Here is a 15215-nt window from a genome sequence, read left to right on the forward strand (position 1 = left end):
AGCTTCTACTCCATCACACTTTTATACTATCATAACAATTGTTTGTGTCATCACGTGTACATGAAATGAGTAATATAATTATTTTTTAAAAGAAACTCTTGTCTTTGAAGTAACCGGTTGCACGTAACACATAATCGGATGCGTGAGATATTGCGGAGGTTAATATTGACTTTTTTGTAACTCGTTTCACTTGTTCGCCAATTAATAAAAACAATGTCCACTTACCTAATTAAAATTCTTGTTTTGGTTATTCACCCAAATGAGCCTAACATTTAAAATTGTCGGATAACATTTTTAATGATAAAATATATATAACTGCAAGTCTTCTGAGTTCAAAAAAGATAAGAAAAAAAAAACAGAAATAAAGGCTCTAAAACAAACAGCAGGCTTCTTCTATTCTTGTGAAGCAGAGAAAAAGCTGAATCTTCTTCTTCACTCGCACTTGTGGCATTTGTCTCTCCAAATTTGAAATCTGTCAAGCAGTCTCCTCACTTGTTACTTGAGGATTTATGCTCTTTAGGCCCTTTTTTCTCACCGGTGGCATTTTCATCTCCACACCGACCTTTTCACTCTGATCTTTCAAGTTTACAGAACCAGAAGCTTCTTCTCTGTGGTGGGTTTTCTCTATCTCTAAGAAAAATTCAAACTTTTTTTATGCTGAGCATCTAATTCTCGAAGGTATTGATTATTAAATCGAATAAATTTGAGAATCCCTGCGTTCTTTTGTATTTCTCACTCTTATGCATTCTACTTAAATGGAGAAAGTTTGTATCTTTCTTCTGATTGGTTTGGGTCTTGTGAGTCTCTTTGTATCTCAAGTTTTGAGCTCAATTTGCTTTTGTGGAAAGTTTCGTTATCCTCAGCAAGAAAGCTGTTAGATTTTTCTATTTTCCTTTTGTTCATTTTGATGATTAAGGAACTTGAAAACAGTCGAGACAAAAGCATTACTTTTTATGCCCTAAAGTGTGTTAATAAAACTAGAAATGTCTTTTGAATGTTGAGTGGGAGTTTCTTCTGTTTGAGCTTGATTAGCTTCCTTCTTTTCTTGCAGGAAAAAATGTCCCAAAAGGTGACTCCATCCATGAACTCACTTAAGTCTCTGCCGGCAGACTATAGATTTGATGGCTCCAGTGTTCCAAGAAAAGGTGGTTTCAGAAATGGGATTAGTACAAGTGATACTGCTGCTGGGGATAGTGAGGATTCACCATATAGTGGGCACGTTGAACAGCAGTCTTTATCTGAGGATATGGATACTGATGCTGCTACAATGCCCTTGCCTCAGAGTAATGAACGCAGGTGGAGTGACACTAGTGCATATGCTCGGAAGAAGGTTGATTTCTAGCTAAATTGAGAACAAACTTATTGCTTCTAGGTAGGTACATAGAATGAATTTTTGACAGTTTTTTTCGAACTTTAGATACTGCAATCTTGGATTCAACTTCCCAATGGTAACTGGGAGCTTGGGAAGATACTGTCAACTTCAGGAGAGGAGTCTGTTATTTCTTTGGCTGAGGGAAAAGTAAGTGACTCTTTTGTATTCCTAAGATAGGCATGAGTTAATATTTCAATTGTTTGAATCCGCATTGATTAAACAGGTTATAAAAGTCATGTCAGAGACTCTAGTACCTGCAAATCCTGATATTCTTGATGGAGTGGACGATCTAATGCAACTTAGTTACTTAAATGAGCCATCAGTGTTGTACAACCTCAACTATAGGTACAACCAAGACATGATATATGTAAGTCTTTTTTCCCCTGAATCTGTTGCCATTTATGTTCCAACATTTACTATTGTTTTTTTCCTTTTATGGTGGTAGACGAAAGCGGGACCAGTTTTGGTGGCTGTGAATCCTTTCAAGGAGGTTCCTTTATACGGAAACAGCTACATTGAAGCATACAGGAAGAGAACAAATGATAGTCCTCATGTGTATGCAATTGCAGATACAGCAATTCGTGAAATGATACGCGGTGAGATTGTGGTTCATTGTTTGTTAGTTGTGGAATGTTTTAAACATTGCAGTTCTCACACCTTTTTATGTTTTCCAATACAGATGAAGTTAACCAATCTATCATTATCAGGTTAGTAAAATGACTTGTAACAATGCATTAAAATGACTTGTAAAGATGTATTTTGTGGTGTATTCTTATTACAAGATTCTCCTTTTTATCCAGCGGTGAGAGTGGAGCAGGAAAAACTGAGACAGCTAAGATAGCTATGCAATACTTGGCTGCACTTGGAGGTGGAAGCGGGATTGAATATGAGATACTTAAGACTAATCCTATCTTGGAAGCATTTGGAAATGCAAAAACATTGAGAAATGATAACTCTAGTCGTTTTGTAAGCCCTTCATCGTTTTTCCTTTTGTACATGTTGTTTCTCTTATGCTGTTTGTTGATTTTTTTTTTCAAGTTTTAGTATGTCTCACAATGTTGTTTTGATATTAAAATTTACAGGGGAAACTGATAGAGATTCATTTTAGTGAAACTGGAAAGATATCGGGTGCTCAAGTTCAAACCTGTAAGTGTAAACCTTACAATCACACTACTTCACGTTGTTGGTTCATTTTACTTTACAAAAAGCTAACTTAGCTTCATTTTTTTGTCTGTTCTTCAAATTTTGCAGTCTTACTAGAAAAGGTAGCTTCTTTTAAATGGGGTTTCCTACTAAATTACTTTCATTTTTGAGCATGGTTCATTAACATTGATATTTTTTTTCTTTCTACGTTGACATATTTTAACAGTCTAGAGTGGTCCAATGTGCTGAAGGGGAAAGGTCATATCATATATTTTACCAACTTTGTGCTGGGGCTTCATCTGCACTTAGAGGTATTGTTAGGCAAAATGAATACTTTTTTTAAATCTTCTGACCTAAGTATTGATCGTCATGAACAAGTCTGTAAATAGTCTTAAGTAGGTTGAACTCTGTGCTTAATATATCTTTGGTTGCATCTTCCATAAGTAAAATAAACCGTGCCAACTATCAGTTGTTGAGTTAATTGTCGACTGGTATATTTATGAGCAGTTATTTTCTTCATTTATATGCAGAGAAGCTAAATCTGAAAAGCGCACATGAGTATAAATATTTGGGACAGAGTAATTGTTATAGAATCAATGGAGTTGACGATGCTGAACGTTTCCATACTGTTAAGGTACTTCTCTCTCAGTGAGATACTTTCTAAATTCCTCTTATCTACTCATTTCAGACCTTATTTCTCTCTCAATTGATTTTAAAACTCTTTTGTTGTTGTTACAGGAAGCTCTGGACATTGTTCATGTTAGTAAAGAAGATCAAGAAAGTGTATTCGCGATGCTTGCTGCAGTATTATGGCTGGGGAATGTTTCTTTCACTGTTATTGACAATGAAAACCACGTTGAACCCATAGCAGATGAAAGTAAGCCTCTCACTCCCTAACTAGGGATGCCTAGAGTTAAACTGAGTTCAAATATTTTTCCCTTTTATGTCCATGAAAGTTGAATCTGCATCCCACTAAGCGTTTTCTGCTTAATTCATGTCTTATCTGACTGGTAGGGAGACTTACCTACATGCTGTATTGGTTATTTTCAGGTTTGTTAACTGTTGCTAAATTGATTGGGTGCAACAGCAATGAGCTTAAGCTAAGTTTATCCAAACGTAACATGAGAGTTGGAAAGGACACCATTGTGCAGAAGCTAACACTACCGCAGGTACCTTATTATGAAAACTGCTTGCATTTTTGCAAAGAATCAAAGTTGAAGTAGGGTTTGTAGGGTCAATATAGAGAGGCTATGACAGTTTGGAAGTTTTTTGCTCTGGTTAATCTCTGCATCCGTTACTGCATATATAACATCTGCGTTATTAGTATCCATGCTTCACATTTATTTGGAAACAATGGTTTTAATCTTGTTTGGCATCAACTCTCATAGTAGACTTGAGTCCCCCCTCCAAAGATAATAACTCAATTTATTTTCTTTAGCTCAGTTTTAGTATTGCGAGAATTCTTGTGTTAGATGACACTTTTTGTTTATTTTCTTTCAGGCCATTGATGCAAGAGATGCTTTAGCAAAATCAATTTATTCTTGCCTCTTTGACTGGCTGGTGGAGCAGATCAACAAATCTCTTGCAGTAGGAAAGAGACGAACTGGCAGATCCATCAGCATTCTTGATATCTACGGCTTCGAATCATTTGATGTATGCTTCTGTTCTGTCTCTCTGTTCTTTCTCCTCAACAAAGTTACAGTTGCTATCTGACATCATTAGATCCCTCTATATAATGACAACTATTATAAATTTTTTTGGCACATTAATTGTTGACTGTAGTTGAAATAGCGGTGTGGACCTAAGGGAATATTTTTTTTATGTGTCATATTGATTTGCTGAACAACTTCACATTCTTGTGCAGAAAAACAGCTTTGAGCAGTTCTGTATAAATTATGCAAATGAGAGATTGCAGCAACACTTTAATCGTCATCTATTCAAGCTGGAGCAAGAGGTGAAGCTTTCCCTTTCTGATTGAACTATACAGGTTCATGTAGTAAATCTTCATTCCAAGGTGTTAATGTTTCTTTCTACTGTTTCAGGAATATATCCAGGATGGAATTGACTGGACAAGGGTTGATTTTGAGGACAACCAAGATTGTCTTAGTCTCTTTGAAAAGGTAGATACTAAGAAGCTTTTATTTGTGGAAATACTTTTAGTCTGAAACATGTCGTTTAAGCAATTTAGTCTCATTGTTTGTGCAGAAACCATTAGGGCTGCTCTCTCTTTTGGATGAGGAATCAACATTTCCGAATGGCACAGATTTGACACTTGCAAACAAGCTAAAACAACATTTGATCTCTAATTCATGTTTCAGAGGAACTCGAGAGAAGCTTTTCACAGTTGTCCACTATGCAGGAGAGGTAACAGCTCTTGAAACCTCAGTCAGTAATACCAATTTATAGTCAAGTCTGTGGGATCTTTTGGAGATATAAAATTTGATAGGAAACATGAATATAGTCTCGGTCTTGACTGCTTGCTTTTTTTTTGCCGAATCAGGTTACATATGAGACGACTGGATTTCTAGAAAAGAACAGAGATTTGTTGCATTTGGATTCTATACAACTGTTGTCCTCTTGCTCCTGCCACCTTCCTCAAGCATTTGCATCTAGCATGCTGATCCAATCTGAAAAACCTGTTGTTGGTCCTTTACACAAAGCAGGTGGTGCTGATTCCCAGCGGTTGAGTGTAGCTACTAAGTTTAAGGTAGTGTGTTTTGGCCTTAAACACAAAACCTGATGTTGCTTCCGCTTTGGTTACCTGCTTTACTTCAAAGCTCATTATTTGCATCCAAGTTTTCTAACCTGGTTTGTGTGTTTTCCAGGGTCAACTATTCCAATTGATGCAACGTTTAGGAAACACTACCCCACATTTCATCCGCTGCATCAAGCCAAATAACGTACAGTCACCAGGGTTGTATGAGCAAGGGCTTGTCTTACAGCAGCTAAGATGCTGTGGGGTCCTAGAAGTGGTTCGAATCTCACGGTCTGGATTTCCCACAAGAATGTCTCATCAGAAATTCGCCAGAAGGTGACACTGCCCATCAATCATTGTAGTAGTTAGACCTTACAGGCTTTTTCTTCTTAAGTTGTAACCATTAAATGATAATACTGCAGGTATGGTTTCCTTCTGGTGGAGAACATTGCTGATAAAGATCCTCTAAGTGTTTCAGTTGCAATTCTCCATCAGTTTAACATCTTGCCAGAGATGTATCAAGTTGGCTACACGAAGTTGTTCTTCAGAACCGGACAGGTATAATAGCTAAGACGGCTCATGTCTTCGGGGCATACATAATAGTCTCATGTGCATTGCAGATTGGTGTTCTTGAAGATACAAGGAACCGTACTCTCCATGGCATTTTACGTGTGCAAAGCTCTTTTAGAGGATACAAAGCACGCTGTCACCTGAAGGAGCTTAGAATGGGAATCTATACTCTCCAGTCATGTATAACTCTCTCCTCTCAGTTCATTACCTTGGTCTTGCATCTTAATCTCATTGTCTTTTTGCAACAGTCGTTCGCGGAGAGAAAGTAAGAAAAGAGTTTGCTTATTTACGAAAAAGGCATAGAGCTGCTGCTACTATACAAAGCCAAGTTAAAAGCAAGATTGCTAGGAAACAGTATCAGGACGTAACAGAAGCGTCTCTTGTGATACAATCAGGTAAAAAAAGTTGTTTATTGTACATTTTTAGATGTTGTAGGTCTTCTCATGACACTTAGTGTAATCTTCTTTGCAGCAATTCGTGGTTGGTTGGTTAGAAGATGCTCAGGGGACATTGGATGGCTAAAATCAGGCGAGGTGCTGGTGAAGGCGTCAGTACTCTCCGAGCTTCAACGCAGGGTACTTAAATCAGAAGCTGCTCTACGTGAGAAAGAAGAAGAGAACGACATTCTTCAACAGAGGCTTCAACAGTACGAGAACAGGTGGTCGGAGTACGAGACAAAGATGAAGTCAATGGAGGAGATCTGGCAGAAGCAGATGCGGTCTTTGCAGTCCAGCCTCTCCATAGCAAAGAAAAGCCTAGCGGTTGAGGACTCGGCGAGAAACTCAGATGCATCGGTTAATGCTAGTGATGCAACGGATTGGGATTCAAGCAGTAACCAGTTCAAGGGAGGAGGGGGGAGACAACAACAGCAACAACGACCTATGAGCGCGGGGCTTAGTGTGATTGGACGGTTAGCTGAGGAGTTTGAACAGAGAGCTCAAGTGTTTGGTGATGATGCGAAGTTTTTGGTGGAAGTGAAGTCTGGTCAGGTGGAAGCGAACTTGAATCCGGATAGAGAGCTGAGGAGGTTGAAACAGATGTTTGAGACGTGGAAAAAGGATTATGGAGGGAGGTTGAGGGAAACGAAGATGATACTGAGTAAGCTTGGGAGTGAAGAGAGTGGTGGTTCGATGGAGAAGGTGAAGAGGAAGTGGTGGGGAAGGAGAAATAGCACTAGGTATTGATTGATACTGTTGATAGAAGGTGAAGAAGACTATTGTTATAGGCAAACTTTGTTCGTTTGCTGGTAAAGAAAGTAAGTTAATGATGTTGATTAAGACAAACGCATATTCTGTGATCATACAAATCATAAATGTTTGTAAATGTCTTGTTTTTGTAGTAAACAAAGTTTTAGCTCTTTTTTTTTAGCTTAAGCAACGGGTAAAAGAACTGCTTGCACACTTCACTTATAATAAGCAAAAGAAGAGCATACTTATTAGATTTTTTTTTTTTGAACGGTTATTTTAATTAGACGTGGTCGGAAAATAATAACCAATGAAAAGATTTTGTTATTTTAGCTAATGAATCAGACGATATATTTTCAGTACGATAAATAAAAACACTTTCAGCTCAGTAGAAAAGTTCGGCTATGTTCCGAGATCTTGGATCATCGAGATTAAATCTTTGCAGTCAATCCCAAAAGTTTGACATGTCAAATTAATGCTGAAGTATGGTATTTGTATACGTTAAAATGTCGGATCTTTTTTATAAATTATTTATTTAGTTCACCAGTTTTGCAGAATAATGTTTTTCCTCAATGGAAAATAATAATAATTCAAAGTTTACATAGAATCTGAGGAAAACACTTTCAGAATTCAATTAGTTTTGTTTAACTTCAGCAGAACTAATGTCTATTTGGTTTGTATATTGGTTGAGTGATTGATTCAGGATTTGACACAAATAGACATAGCAGAATGCATTTGATAAAACAAAAAGATATAGCAGAGTGGTAAGATGAATATATATATATATATATATATATATATATATATGGTCCCATAAATAAAGTAACTTTGCAGAGGATTAAGAGGAATCCAAACATTTTGGTCCGATTAAGGAATATAATCGATTCTCACAACACTTCCAAAAAGCAAGGAAGAAAATGAAATGGTGGTGGGGACAACTTGGCGTAATGTAAAACCAAGATTCCCTCATATTTTTCTTCTTATTGGATATCCAAATAGAATATTCTTTTACGTAAAAATTGACAAAATATGATTTTTTTTTATATAATACAATAGTTATGTTCTTATCTACACCGCCAAGACATGTGTTTTTTTTTTTTTTTTTTTCTAAAAACGTTAATATCATTAAAATGAAAAAGGATTTTACAAAATAGTTATCCTAGAGTCAATGTATCCAAGGCAAAAAAATAAAACAGAGATACATTATGGATCGCAAGTGCAAGTTTAATCTTCCGATTAACAAAGCCAAAGAAGTAAGAGGTCTTTGAAAAGCCTCTTATTGTATCCAAGACATGTGTTTCTAACTCGTTTATTGAACTATTTTTTACAATAATTATGCTCTTAAGCCACATGATAACTCGTTTATTAAACTCTTTTTTTAAATATTGTGCGTATTGGAACTTCAATGTCTTCATGTTCCACATCCAATCCAATGATCCAAGAGGTGGTATGATTCACACGGCATTTTGGGAACATCTTTCTGGTTAGATAATTAATAAACCAACAAGTTTTTATAGAAACCTGTAATGAAAAAATAAAAAAGATTTAGCAAAAAAAAAAAGAATAAAAAAGTTGTTTTAAAATAATTAAATAGATTTTCTTATTGGTTCAGTTTGTATATAAAGTTCTATTTTTTTTTTAGTTTTTTAATTGTTTGGTCAGACATAAATATTCGGGTTGAAGGTTGGTGTATATAAAGGGGTCATACCATCTTCCTCGTTGCTCTAAACAAAATTTCTCTCTCGTTTCCCTCTTCTTCCTCCGTCTCTATATCTGCGGTGAGTTCTCTTTCTCTCCTTCCTTTCTTCGCTATCAACATTACTCCTCATCATCATCTCGCTTTTTTCTTCTCCCAGCTTCTCTAATTTTACATTGATTAATCTTATCAAATTCGATTTTTTTGTTTATCACCCCCAATCAATCGCGGTTTTCAAATTCCGTGAGAAATGAGTTTTTTTTTTTGGTTTCCGTCGATTTATCATTGCCCTGCTCAGACGCCTGGAGAATGGGCTGGTCGACATCAATCATGTCGTGTTGTATTCCCTTTCCAGAGAGATCCACGCGATTGATTGATTGATTATGTCTCCATTGTGGGTCCTTTGCAAAATGTTGAATAAACAATCAATTTGACTCCGTTGTTAATTTTGCGGATTTTTTTTTAATAAAAGAGGTTCATCGTTTTTCTCATAATTTGAAAAGATCCTCATGATTTTACAAAAGAGAACAGGAAGTTTTTTTTTTTTTGGTAAAAGATAAAGTTTTTTTCTTTCTCTGTGTCAACATCATAAGAGATCTTTTGGTTAGTGTTTAGTTTCAAACTGTTTTAGTTAAGAACTCATATTTAAACCTGAAACGATTTTCTTGCAGAGGATACAAGAGAGATTTGACTCTTGACAAGTCTTTAGTACATTAAGGTCGGGCTGTCAAGTTTTGACAGCCCGAGTTACCAGAAGCTTCCAGGTAATTTAACACCATCTTAAAACTCTTACACGCGTTTTCAACATGTGTGTGTCTGCGTGTTTCTACACTTACTTTTCTTCTTATATAACAGGACTCGTTTTCCATTGGTATGCTAGTTTTGGACTATATTGGATTACATTGTGGCCATCATGGGTTCTTTGTCTGGGATTATTCAACGGCCACTTGTTGCCGCTGCTGCTGTTATCGCCGCTTCTGTATCTGCAGATGTCTCTGAGAAGTTCTCTTCTCTTAAATCACTAGTTCGAGGTTCTGAATCGGATCAGATTGCTGCTTCAGTCTCTGGCTCAGTTCATGACGAAAGGTCCTTGTGGGTTTCTCAAATCTCTACCTCCAAGCTCAAAGATTTGTCCTTTGTCTCGAGGATTCGTCTTCCTGTACCAAATGTTGATCTCCTCCTAGCTCCTAATCCGAGCTGCAAGCTTGCTCCTTCTGTTACTTCTTTATCCGCTCTTCGCAGCGCTTATCAGTCTGCAGAGTTAGCTAAGGCTTCAAAACCAGCGGCATTCACAATTGGAGCCTCGCTTGTGGCTCCAGATGTTTCATACAAATGGCATTTGCCTGAGACCAGTGCACTTGATCTGTCTGGTTCCTCGAGTTGTGCCTCAGAGAAGAATAGGACCGTTGTGGTTTTGCTTGGATGGCTTGGGTCGAAGCAGAAGCATCTGAAGAAATATGCTGATTGGTATACTTCGAGGGGTTACCATGTCATCACGTTTACTCTCCCCATGAATGAGATTATGAGCTACAAAGTTGGAGGAAAAGCTGAGAAGAACGTGGAGTCGCTGGTTAACCATTTGGCTGATTGGTTGGATGAGGAGCAGCAACAGAAGAATCTCGTGTTTCACACGTTCAGCAACACAGGATGGTTAACGTGAGTTGTATATCTCTGGTCTTTTCATGTGGCGGTTTCACATCTCACTCGGTGAATTTTCTGTATTTACAGATATGGAGCGATTTTGGAAAAGTTTCAGAAGCAAGATTCATCATTGATGGGAAGGGTTAAAGGTTCCATAGTGGACTCAGCTCCTGTTGCTGCTGCTGATCCGACTGTAAGAGATGGTTCTTGCATTCATTGCTATGTTATAATGGTCATTTAGCTTTTGCAGTTTCTGGATACTAATATGGCTTGTGAAAACAGGTATGGGCATCAGGTTTCTCAGCTGCCCTCTTGAAGAAAAACAGTGTAGCCACTAGAGGATCCGCAAGCTCTTCATGTGAGTCAAACATGGGAACACGGATCAATAGTATAAACTTCTCGGAGCCTAAACCTGCTGCAACAGAAACAGTTTTGCTTTTGATTCTTGAGAAGTTCTTCGGAGTGATACTAAACCTTCCCAAAGTAAACAGGTAACAAAAGCTCACACACACCCAAGAGAATCCACCTTTCATCACATTTGACAAACTCAACTCTGTTTTTATTATTACAGGAGGCTCGCAGATGTTGTAGAGACATTATCATCATCACAACCAAGATGTCCACAGCTATACATATACAGCTCTGCAGATAGAGTAATACCCGCGGGGCAAGTTGAATCATTCATTGTAGAGCAGAGGAAAGCAGGACACGAGGTCCGTGCCTGCAACTTCATATCTTCACCTCATGTAGACCATTTCAGGAGTAATCCAGAACTCTATACAGCTGAACTCAACCATTTCATGGATAACTTTGTTCTTGCTTCCTGCAATCATTCTTCATAGCGACTTACCACAAGTGTTGTTGCTGCTTAACTTTTTAACTCCATACAGAAAGAAAGAAAGAATACTACTTCGATGATTTTTTTGGTTTGGAATGGTGTATATATTGAATTATTACAGTTAACAGACTGTTTCTTTCCTTGTAAATGGTTAAGTTTTGTACATTTAGGAGACTGAAGATTCAAGAAAGTGACTGTTAGGGTGTTGAGACGCCAATTGTAAAGTATCGCGCTCTTTGCGTAACTTTTAACAATTATAAGGGCTCGCAATTCGTATTTTTTTAATCACGACACGCATGACAGCATGTGCAAAAGAACCGAAATATCCGAAACCAGAACTAGACCAATACTCTAAAATACCCGAATGGTTCTTATATTTTTATATCCGAAATAATCTAACTGAATTAGAACCGAATCAAAATAACCAAAACCAGAACTAAGCCAATATCCTAAAATACCCAGTTTCTATAGTTTTATATCCGAAATAACCGAACCGAGAACCGAACGCCCGAATATACAAAAATATTAATTATATATACATATAACATAACTAAATATATATTTTTAATTTAAAATTCTATTAAAAATATCTAAAAATAGTTGAAGATAACTAAATTATTATAAAGTATCCAAACTACCCGAAAGTATCTGAAACTATTCGGATAGTTTTATCCGAAATATCCAAAGTAATCCAAAACATCTAAATTTATTGTTTAAATCATCCTAACTATTTGATATTTTTTCTTAAATAACCGATATTTTATCCAAATTATCTGAACCGGATCCAAATGAGAACCGATTTTTTTCCGGGTATTTTCGGTTCCTACAATTCCTGTCTGAACCGAACCAATCCAAAACTATCTAAACCGAACCGACCGAAAATAGGTTAAGGAGTAAATAGATCATCTAACCGTATCCGAACTACTTAAAACTCGAAATACCCAAACCGAACTAATACCCGAAATGCCTAGGCCTAACGCGTCTTAACCAGCAATCGCGTTTGATGAAAAACCAAAAGGTGAAAGCAAAAATTGCGTTTGAAGCGGCGGAGATCGATCTAGCGATTTGCGTTTGAGATCCTTTAGAGGAACTCGAACCGCTCATCCCCTCTTTCATCTCCTCGTCCTCCTCCGCTTACGTAACCCTAACGAAGTCGGAGAATCTCTGGTGAATCGATCTTGATTTCAATCTTCCTCTCCCAGAAACAAAAAATCTCCATCGAAATCGAACGCAAGTGGTGGGATTAAAGGGAGAGCAATGGATTTGGATCAATGGATTTCGAAGGTTAAAGACGGTCAGCATCTCTCCGAGGACGAGCTTCAGCTTCTCTGCGAATACGTACGCGCACCATCTTCTCCCTTACTTGCTTTAGGGATTTTTCTTTCTTTCTTTATAACGATGAATGTATCAATACGGAGATAGTTCAATCAATGTTGTATATTCAGATTCTCCTTTATTAGAGGTTGGTTATAGAGTTGTTGCCTAAGGCGAGCACTCGTGGATATAACCAGAAGGTGTAAATGTTTGCAGGTGAAAGAGATTCTGATTGAGGAGTCAAACGTACAGCCTGTCAACAGTCCAGTCACCGTCTGTGGTGACATCCATGGCCAGTTTCATGATCTCATTAAGCTTTTTCAGACCGGTGGTCATGTTCCCGACACCAACTACATTTTTATGGTACATTTTTCTTTTTTGTTTTCCTGGTGTATCACAAAATCAATATATGAACACATGTTGATATGCTGTGGGGAATATTCGCAGGGGGACTTTGTGGATAGAGGTTACAACAGCCTTGAAGTCTTCACTATTCTTTTGCTTCTTAAAGCTAGGTAAAGACGTGTTTCTTTAATGTTCATGGGACTCCTGTTATCTTGTCTTTAAAAATGTTCTTGTTTTTTGCTTTTTTCCTTGTGATTAACAGTAAGAAATTGTTTTTACCATTATTAATCTTTCTTTGGAAGAGCACTGCACTTCAAAATTGTTCCGATGAGGAAGTAATTGATTTTTCAAACACCTCATAGTTACCTTTTGTTAGGTTTTGGAAAGATACCAAGTGATTTTTGTGTTCTTTCACGCATGAGTTTACTTGAAAATGCTGTTTAAAAGTGTAGATTCCTTGCTGCATCTTCTCCATTTGGGGGCGTTAATTTGTTTTTTGATTCTTTTGTGTTGTAATATGTAGACATCCAGCCAATATCACACTTCTGCGTGGAAATCATGAAAGTAGACAGCTAACGCAGGTATGCATTGTTCTTCTCCACTTATATCTATCTCTACGGCGCATTCAGTATATCATTAATAGTATTAAGATGCTCATCCCAATTTTATACTTTTAAGGTTTATGGTTTCTATGACGAATGCCAAAGGAAGTATGGTAACGCTAATGCATGGCGATATTGCACAGATGTTTTTGACTATCTTACCATATCAGCTATTATTGATAGCACAGTAAGTTAATTTCTTCAGCAGCTTGGCATTGCCGATGAGATCGGATATGTTTGCTGTATCCTATGCTCAAAGATGATTTTCTTTGTCTAGGTTCTATGTGTTCATGGTGGCCTTTCCCCGGATGTCCGGACAATTGATCAGGTTAATCTCTGTCTTTATTGCTTTTGGCTTTCATATGTTTCTGGCTCATCATGTTATTAAGGCCAACCACTCACTTTAGATCTTATTATGGACACTAGATAAGACTGGTCGATCGAAATTGTGAAATTCCCCATGAAGGTCCCTTTTGCGATCTTATGTGGAGCGATCCTGAAGATATTGAAACATGGGCTGTTAGTCCACGTGGAGCTGGTTGGCTTTTCGGATCGAGGGTTACCACTGAGGTATGTTTATCCTTCTTCAATCGTTGAATCAATACCGTAACTAATAACCTATTTCACGTGTCTTATATTTTGTTTTGACTTATTGTGCAGTTCAACCACATCAACAAGCTTGATCTAGTATGCCGTGCACACCAGCTGGTACAAGAAGGTCTGAAGTACATGTTCCAAGATAAAGGCCTTGTAACTGTGAGTGTCCTGCTTCTTATGACTTGGCCATTTTAAGCTGGATAACTGGAAATGTTACTCTGCCTAATGATGTGTGTGTGTATTTTCTTCTTCTTTGGTGTGAAGGTATGGTCTGCACCTAATTACTGTTACCGGTGTGGCAATGTCGCTTCTATATTGATTTTCGATGAAAACATGGTGAGCCCATATGTTTAAGTCTTTCCTATTGAATAGTCTAGTCTTGCTCTCTATCAGAACAAGTACACATTTCTTGGTTTGGTATCTGCTTTTTAAAGTAAAGGTATAAGGAGAACTATAGAAAGAAAGTTAAACAAGTAAGCACGTGTGGGTGTTTGCCATGGATTATAGGTAGTAAGTGCATTATGTTGTGATTCATTATTGTGCATGGTTTAATGATGAAATCCATGTTATTTTACCAGGAAAGGGATGTGAAGTACTTTAACGAGACCGAAGAGAACAATCAAATGAGAGGGCCAAGGACTGGAGTTCCGTATTTCCTGTAATGAAACTATTATGTTTGCCCCCCTTCTTCCATCGCTGCGATGATGATGATGATGGTATGAAGCCATTGCTAGCTACCATTGACAATATGTTCAGTCTCAAAAGATTATATGTAAATATAATCACACTTCCATTATTTTTGTCCACTAGGTGACATTTTCCTTGTGAATTTCTAAAGTAAACGCTTTGGTTATAGTCTGATTGAAGTAGTTTTGTGTCTACTCGTGATTCTCTTTGCTTCCTTTTGTTTTTCTTTGTTGAGACCCCAATCTTTTCTTATGTATTGTTCACTTACACTGTTACCTCTGCTTTTTGTTGTTGTGAAGATGACACTAACTCTAAATCTTTTTTTTTCGCTGTGTGGTTACTCATCTCTTTTGTCATTTAAGATGGGTGATTGGTAGGCAACGGAAACGAACAAAAGAAATCCATTAAGCAGATTCTTCTACTCATGTGGTGAATACAACATAAAAGGAAATCCTCTACCGCTTCTTCACCTTAAGACGGTCCTGGACCGGTTTGATACCCGAATTAGATGTGAGACGGTCCTAGACCGGT

The 15215-nt window shown here is 37.4% G+C and overlaps 3 protein-coding genes across 5 annotated transcripts; all 3 read left to right on the forward strand.

The window, feature by feature from the left end:
* The first annotated feature begins 333 nt into the window (after positions 1-333).
* On the forward strand, positions 334-7139 carry LOC106389303 (myosin-1). Its single transcript, XM_013829514.3, has 23 exons — positions 334-613; positions 1052-1330; positions 1418-1519; positions 1596-1739; positions 1818-1968; positions 2052-2079; positions 2173-2338; positions 2455-2518; positions 2624-2637; positions 2742-2826; positions 3046-3149; positions 3254-3392; positions 3566-3684; positions 4016-4168; positions 4380-4469; positions 4558-4635; positions 4721-4879; positions 5016-5222; positions 5341-5546; positions 5633-5768; positions 5831-5960; positions 6029-6175; positions 6252-7139. Exons 2-23 carry the CDS (start codon positions 1058-1060, stop codon positions 6962-6964), a joined length of 3408 nt encoding a protein of 1135 aa, XP_013684968.1. The 5' UTR covers positions 334-613; positions 1052-1057; the 3' UTR covers positions 6965-7139.
* A 1483-nt stretch (positions 7140-8622) lies between these two features.
* On the forward strand, positions 8623-11287 carry LOC106389302 (transmembrane protein 53). 2 transcript variants are annotated; one of them, XM_048776525.1, is made up of 6 exons: positions 8623-8742; positions 9332-9424; positions 9541-10316; positions 10389-10494; positions 10584-10792; positions 10873-11287. In XM_048776525.1, exons 3-6 carry the CDS (start codon positions 9574-9576, stop codon positions 11141-11143), a joined length of 1329 nt encoding a protein of 442 aa, XP_048632482.1. In that variant the 5' UTR covers positions 8623-8742; positions 9332-9424; positions 9541-9573; the 3' UTR covers positions 11144-11287. The 2 variants fall into 2 exon arrangements, with proteins under 2 accessions (XP_048632482.1, XP_013684967.1); XM_013829513.3 differs by having other exon boundaries at positions 8624-8742; positions 9516-10316.
* Positions 11288-12148: 861 nt separating this feature from the next.
* On the forward strand, positions 12149-14959 carry LOC106389300 (phytochrome-associated serine/threonine-protein phosphatase 3). Of its 2 annotated transcripts, none has more exons than XM_013829512.3 (10): positions 12149-12477; positions 12670-12816; positions 12901-12968; positions 13322-13379; positions 13477-13587; positions 13678-13728; positions 13827-13970; positions 14061-14156; positions 14262-14333; positions 14576-14959. In XM_013829512.3, exons 1-10 carry the CDS (start codon positions 12397-12399, stop codon positions 14657-14659), a joined length of 912 nt encoding a protein of 303 aa, XP_013684966.1. In that variant the 5' UTR covers positions 12149-12396; the 3' UTR covers positions 14660-14959. The 2 variants fall into 2 exon arrangements, 1 of the variants encoding a protein (XP_013684966.1); XR_007338269.1 differs by having other exon boundaries at positions 12159-12477; positions 14262-14504; positions 14576-14818.
* The last annotated feature ends 256 nt before the right edge of the window (positions 14960-15215 follow it).

The sequence above is a fragment of the Brassica napus genome, chromosome A3 (assembly GCF_020379485.1).
Source record: "Brassica napus cultivar Da-Ae chromosome A3, Da-Ae, whole genome shotgun sequence".
Classification (NCBI taxonomy): domain Eukaryota; kingdom Viridiplantae; phylum Streptophyta; class Magnoliopsida; order Brassicales; family Brassicaceae; genus Brassica; species Brassica napus.

What these genes read in the sequence shown, in the direction of transcription:
- LOC106389302 (XM_048776525.1), top strand. Translation starts at nt 9,574, where the DNA reads ATGGGTTCTTTGTCTGGGATTATTCAACGGCCACTTGTTGCCGCTGCT. An exon ending in AGCAACACAGGATGGTTAAC is followed by an intron (nt 10,317 to 10,388) that starts GTGAGTTGTATA and finishes CTGTATTTACAG; the next exon opens with ATATGGAGCGATTTTGGAAA. An exon ending in TTGCTGCTGCTGATCCGACT is followed by an intron (nt 10,495 to 10,583) that starts GTAAGAGATGGT and finishes TTGTGAAAACAG; the next exon opens with GTATGGGCATCAGGTTTCTC.
- LOC106389300 (XM_013829512.3), top strand. Translation starts at nt 12,397, where the DNA reads ATGGATTTGGATCAATGGATTTCGAAGGTTAAAGACGGTCAGCATCTC. An exon ending in CAGCTATTATTGATAGCACA is followed by an intron (nt 13,588 to 13,677) that starts GTAAGTTAATTT and finishes TTCTTTGTCTAG; the next exon opens with GTTCTATGTGTTCATGGTGG. An exon ending in GATCGAGGGTTACCACTGAG is followed by an intron (nt 13,971 to 14,060) that starts GTATGTTTATCC and finishes CTTATTGTGCAG; the next exon opens with TTCAACCACATCAACAAGCT.
- LOC106389303 (XM_013829514.3), top strand. Translation starts at nt 1,058, where the DNA reads ATGTCCCAAAAGGTGACTCCATCCATGAACTCACTTAAGTCTCTGCCG. An exon ending in AGAAGCTAACACTACCGCAG is followed by an intron (nt 3,685 to 4,015) that starts GTACCTTATTAT and finishes ATTTTCTTTCAG; the next exon opens with GCCATTGATGCAAGAGATGC. An exon ending in GTCTTAGTCTCTTTGAAAAG is followed by an intron (nt 4,636 to 4,720) that starts GTAGATACTAAG and finishes TTGTTTGTGCAG; the next exon opens with AAACCATTAGGGCTGCTCTC.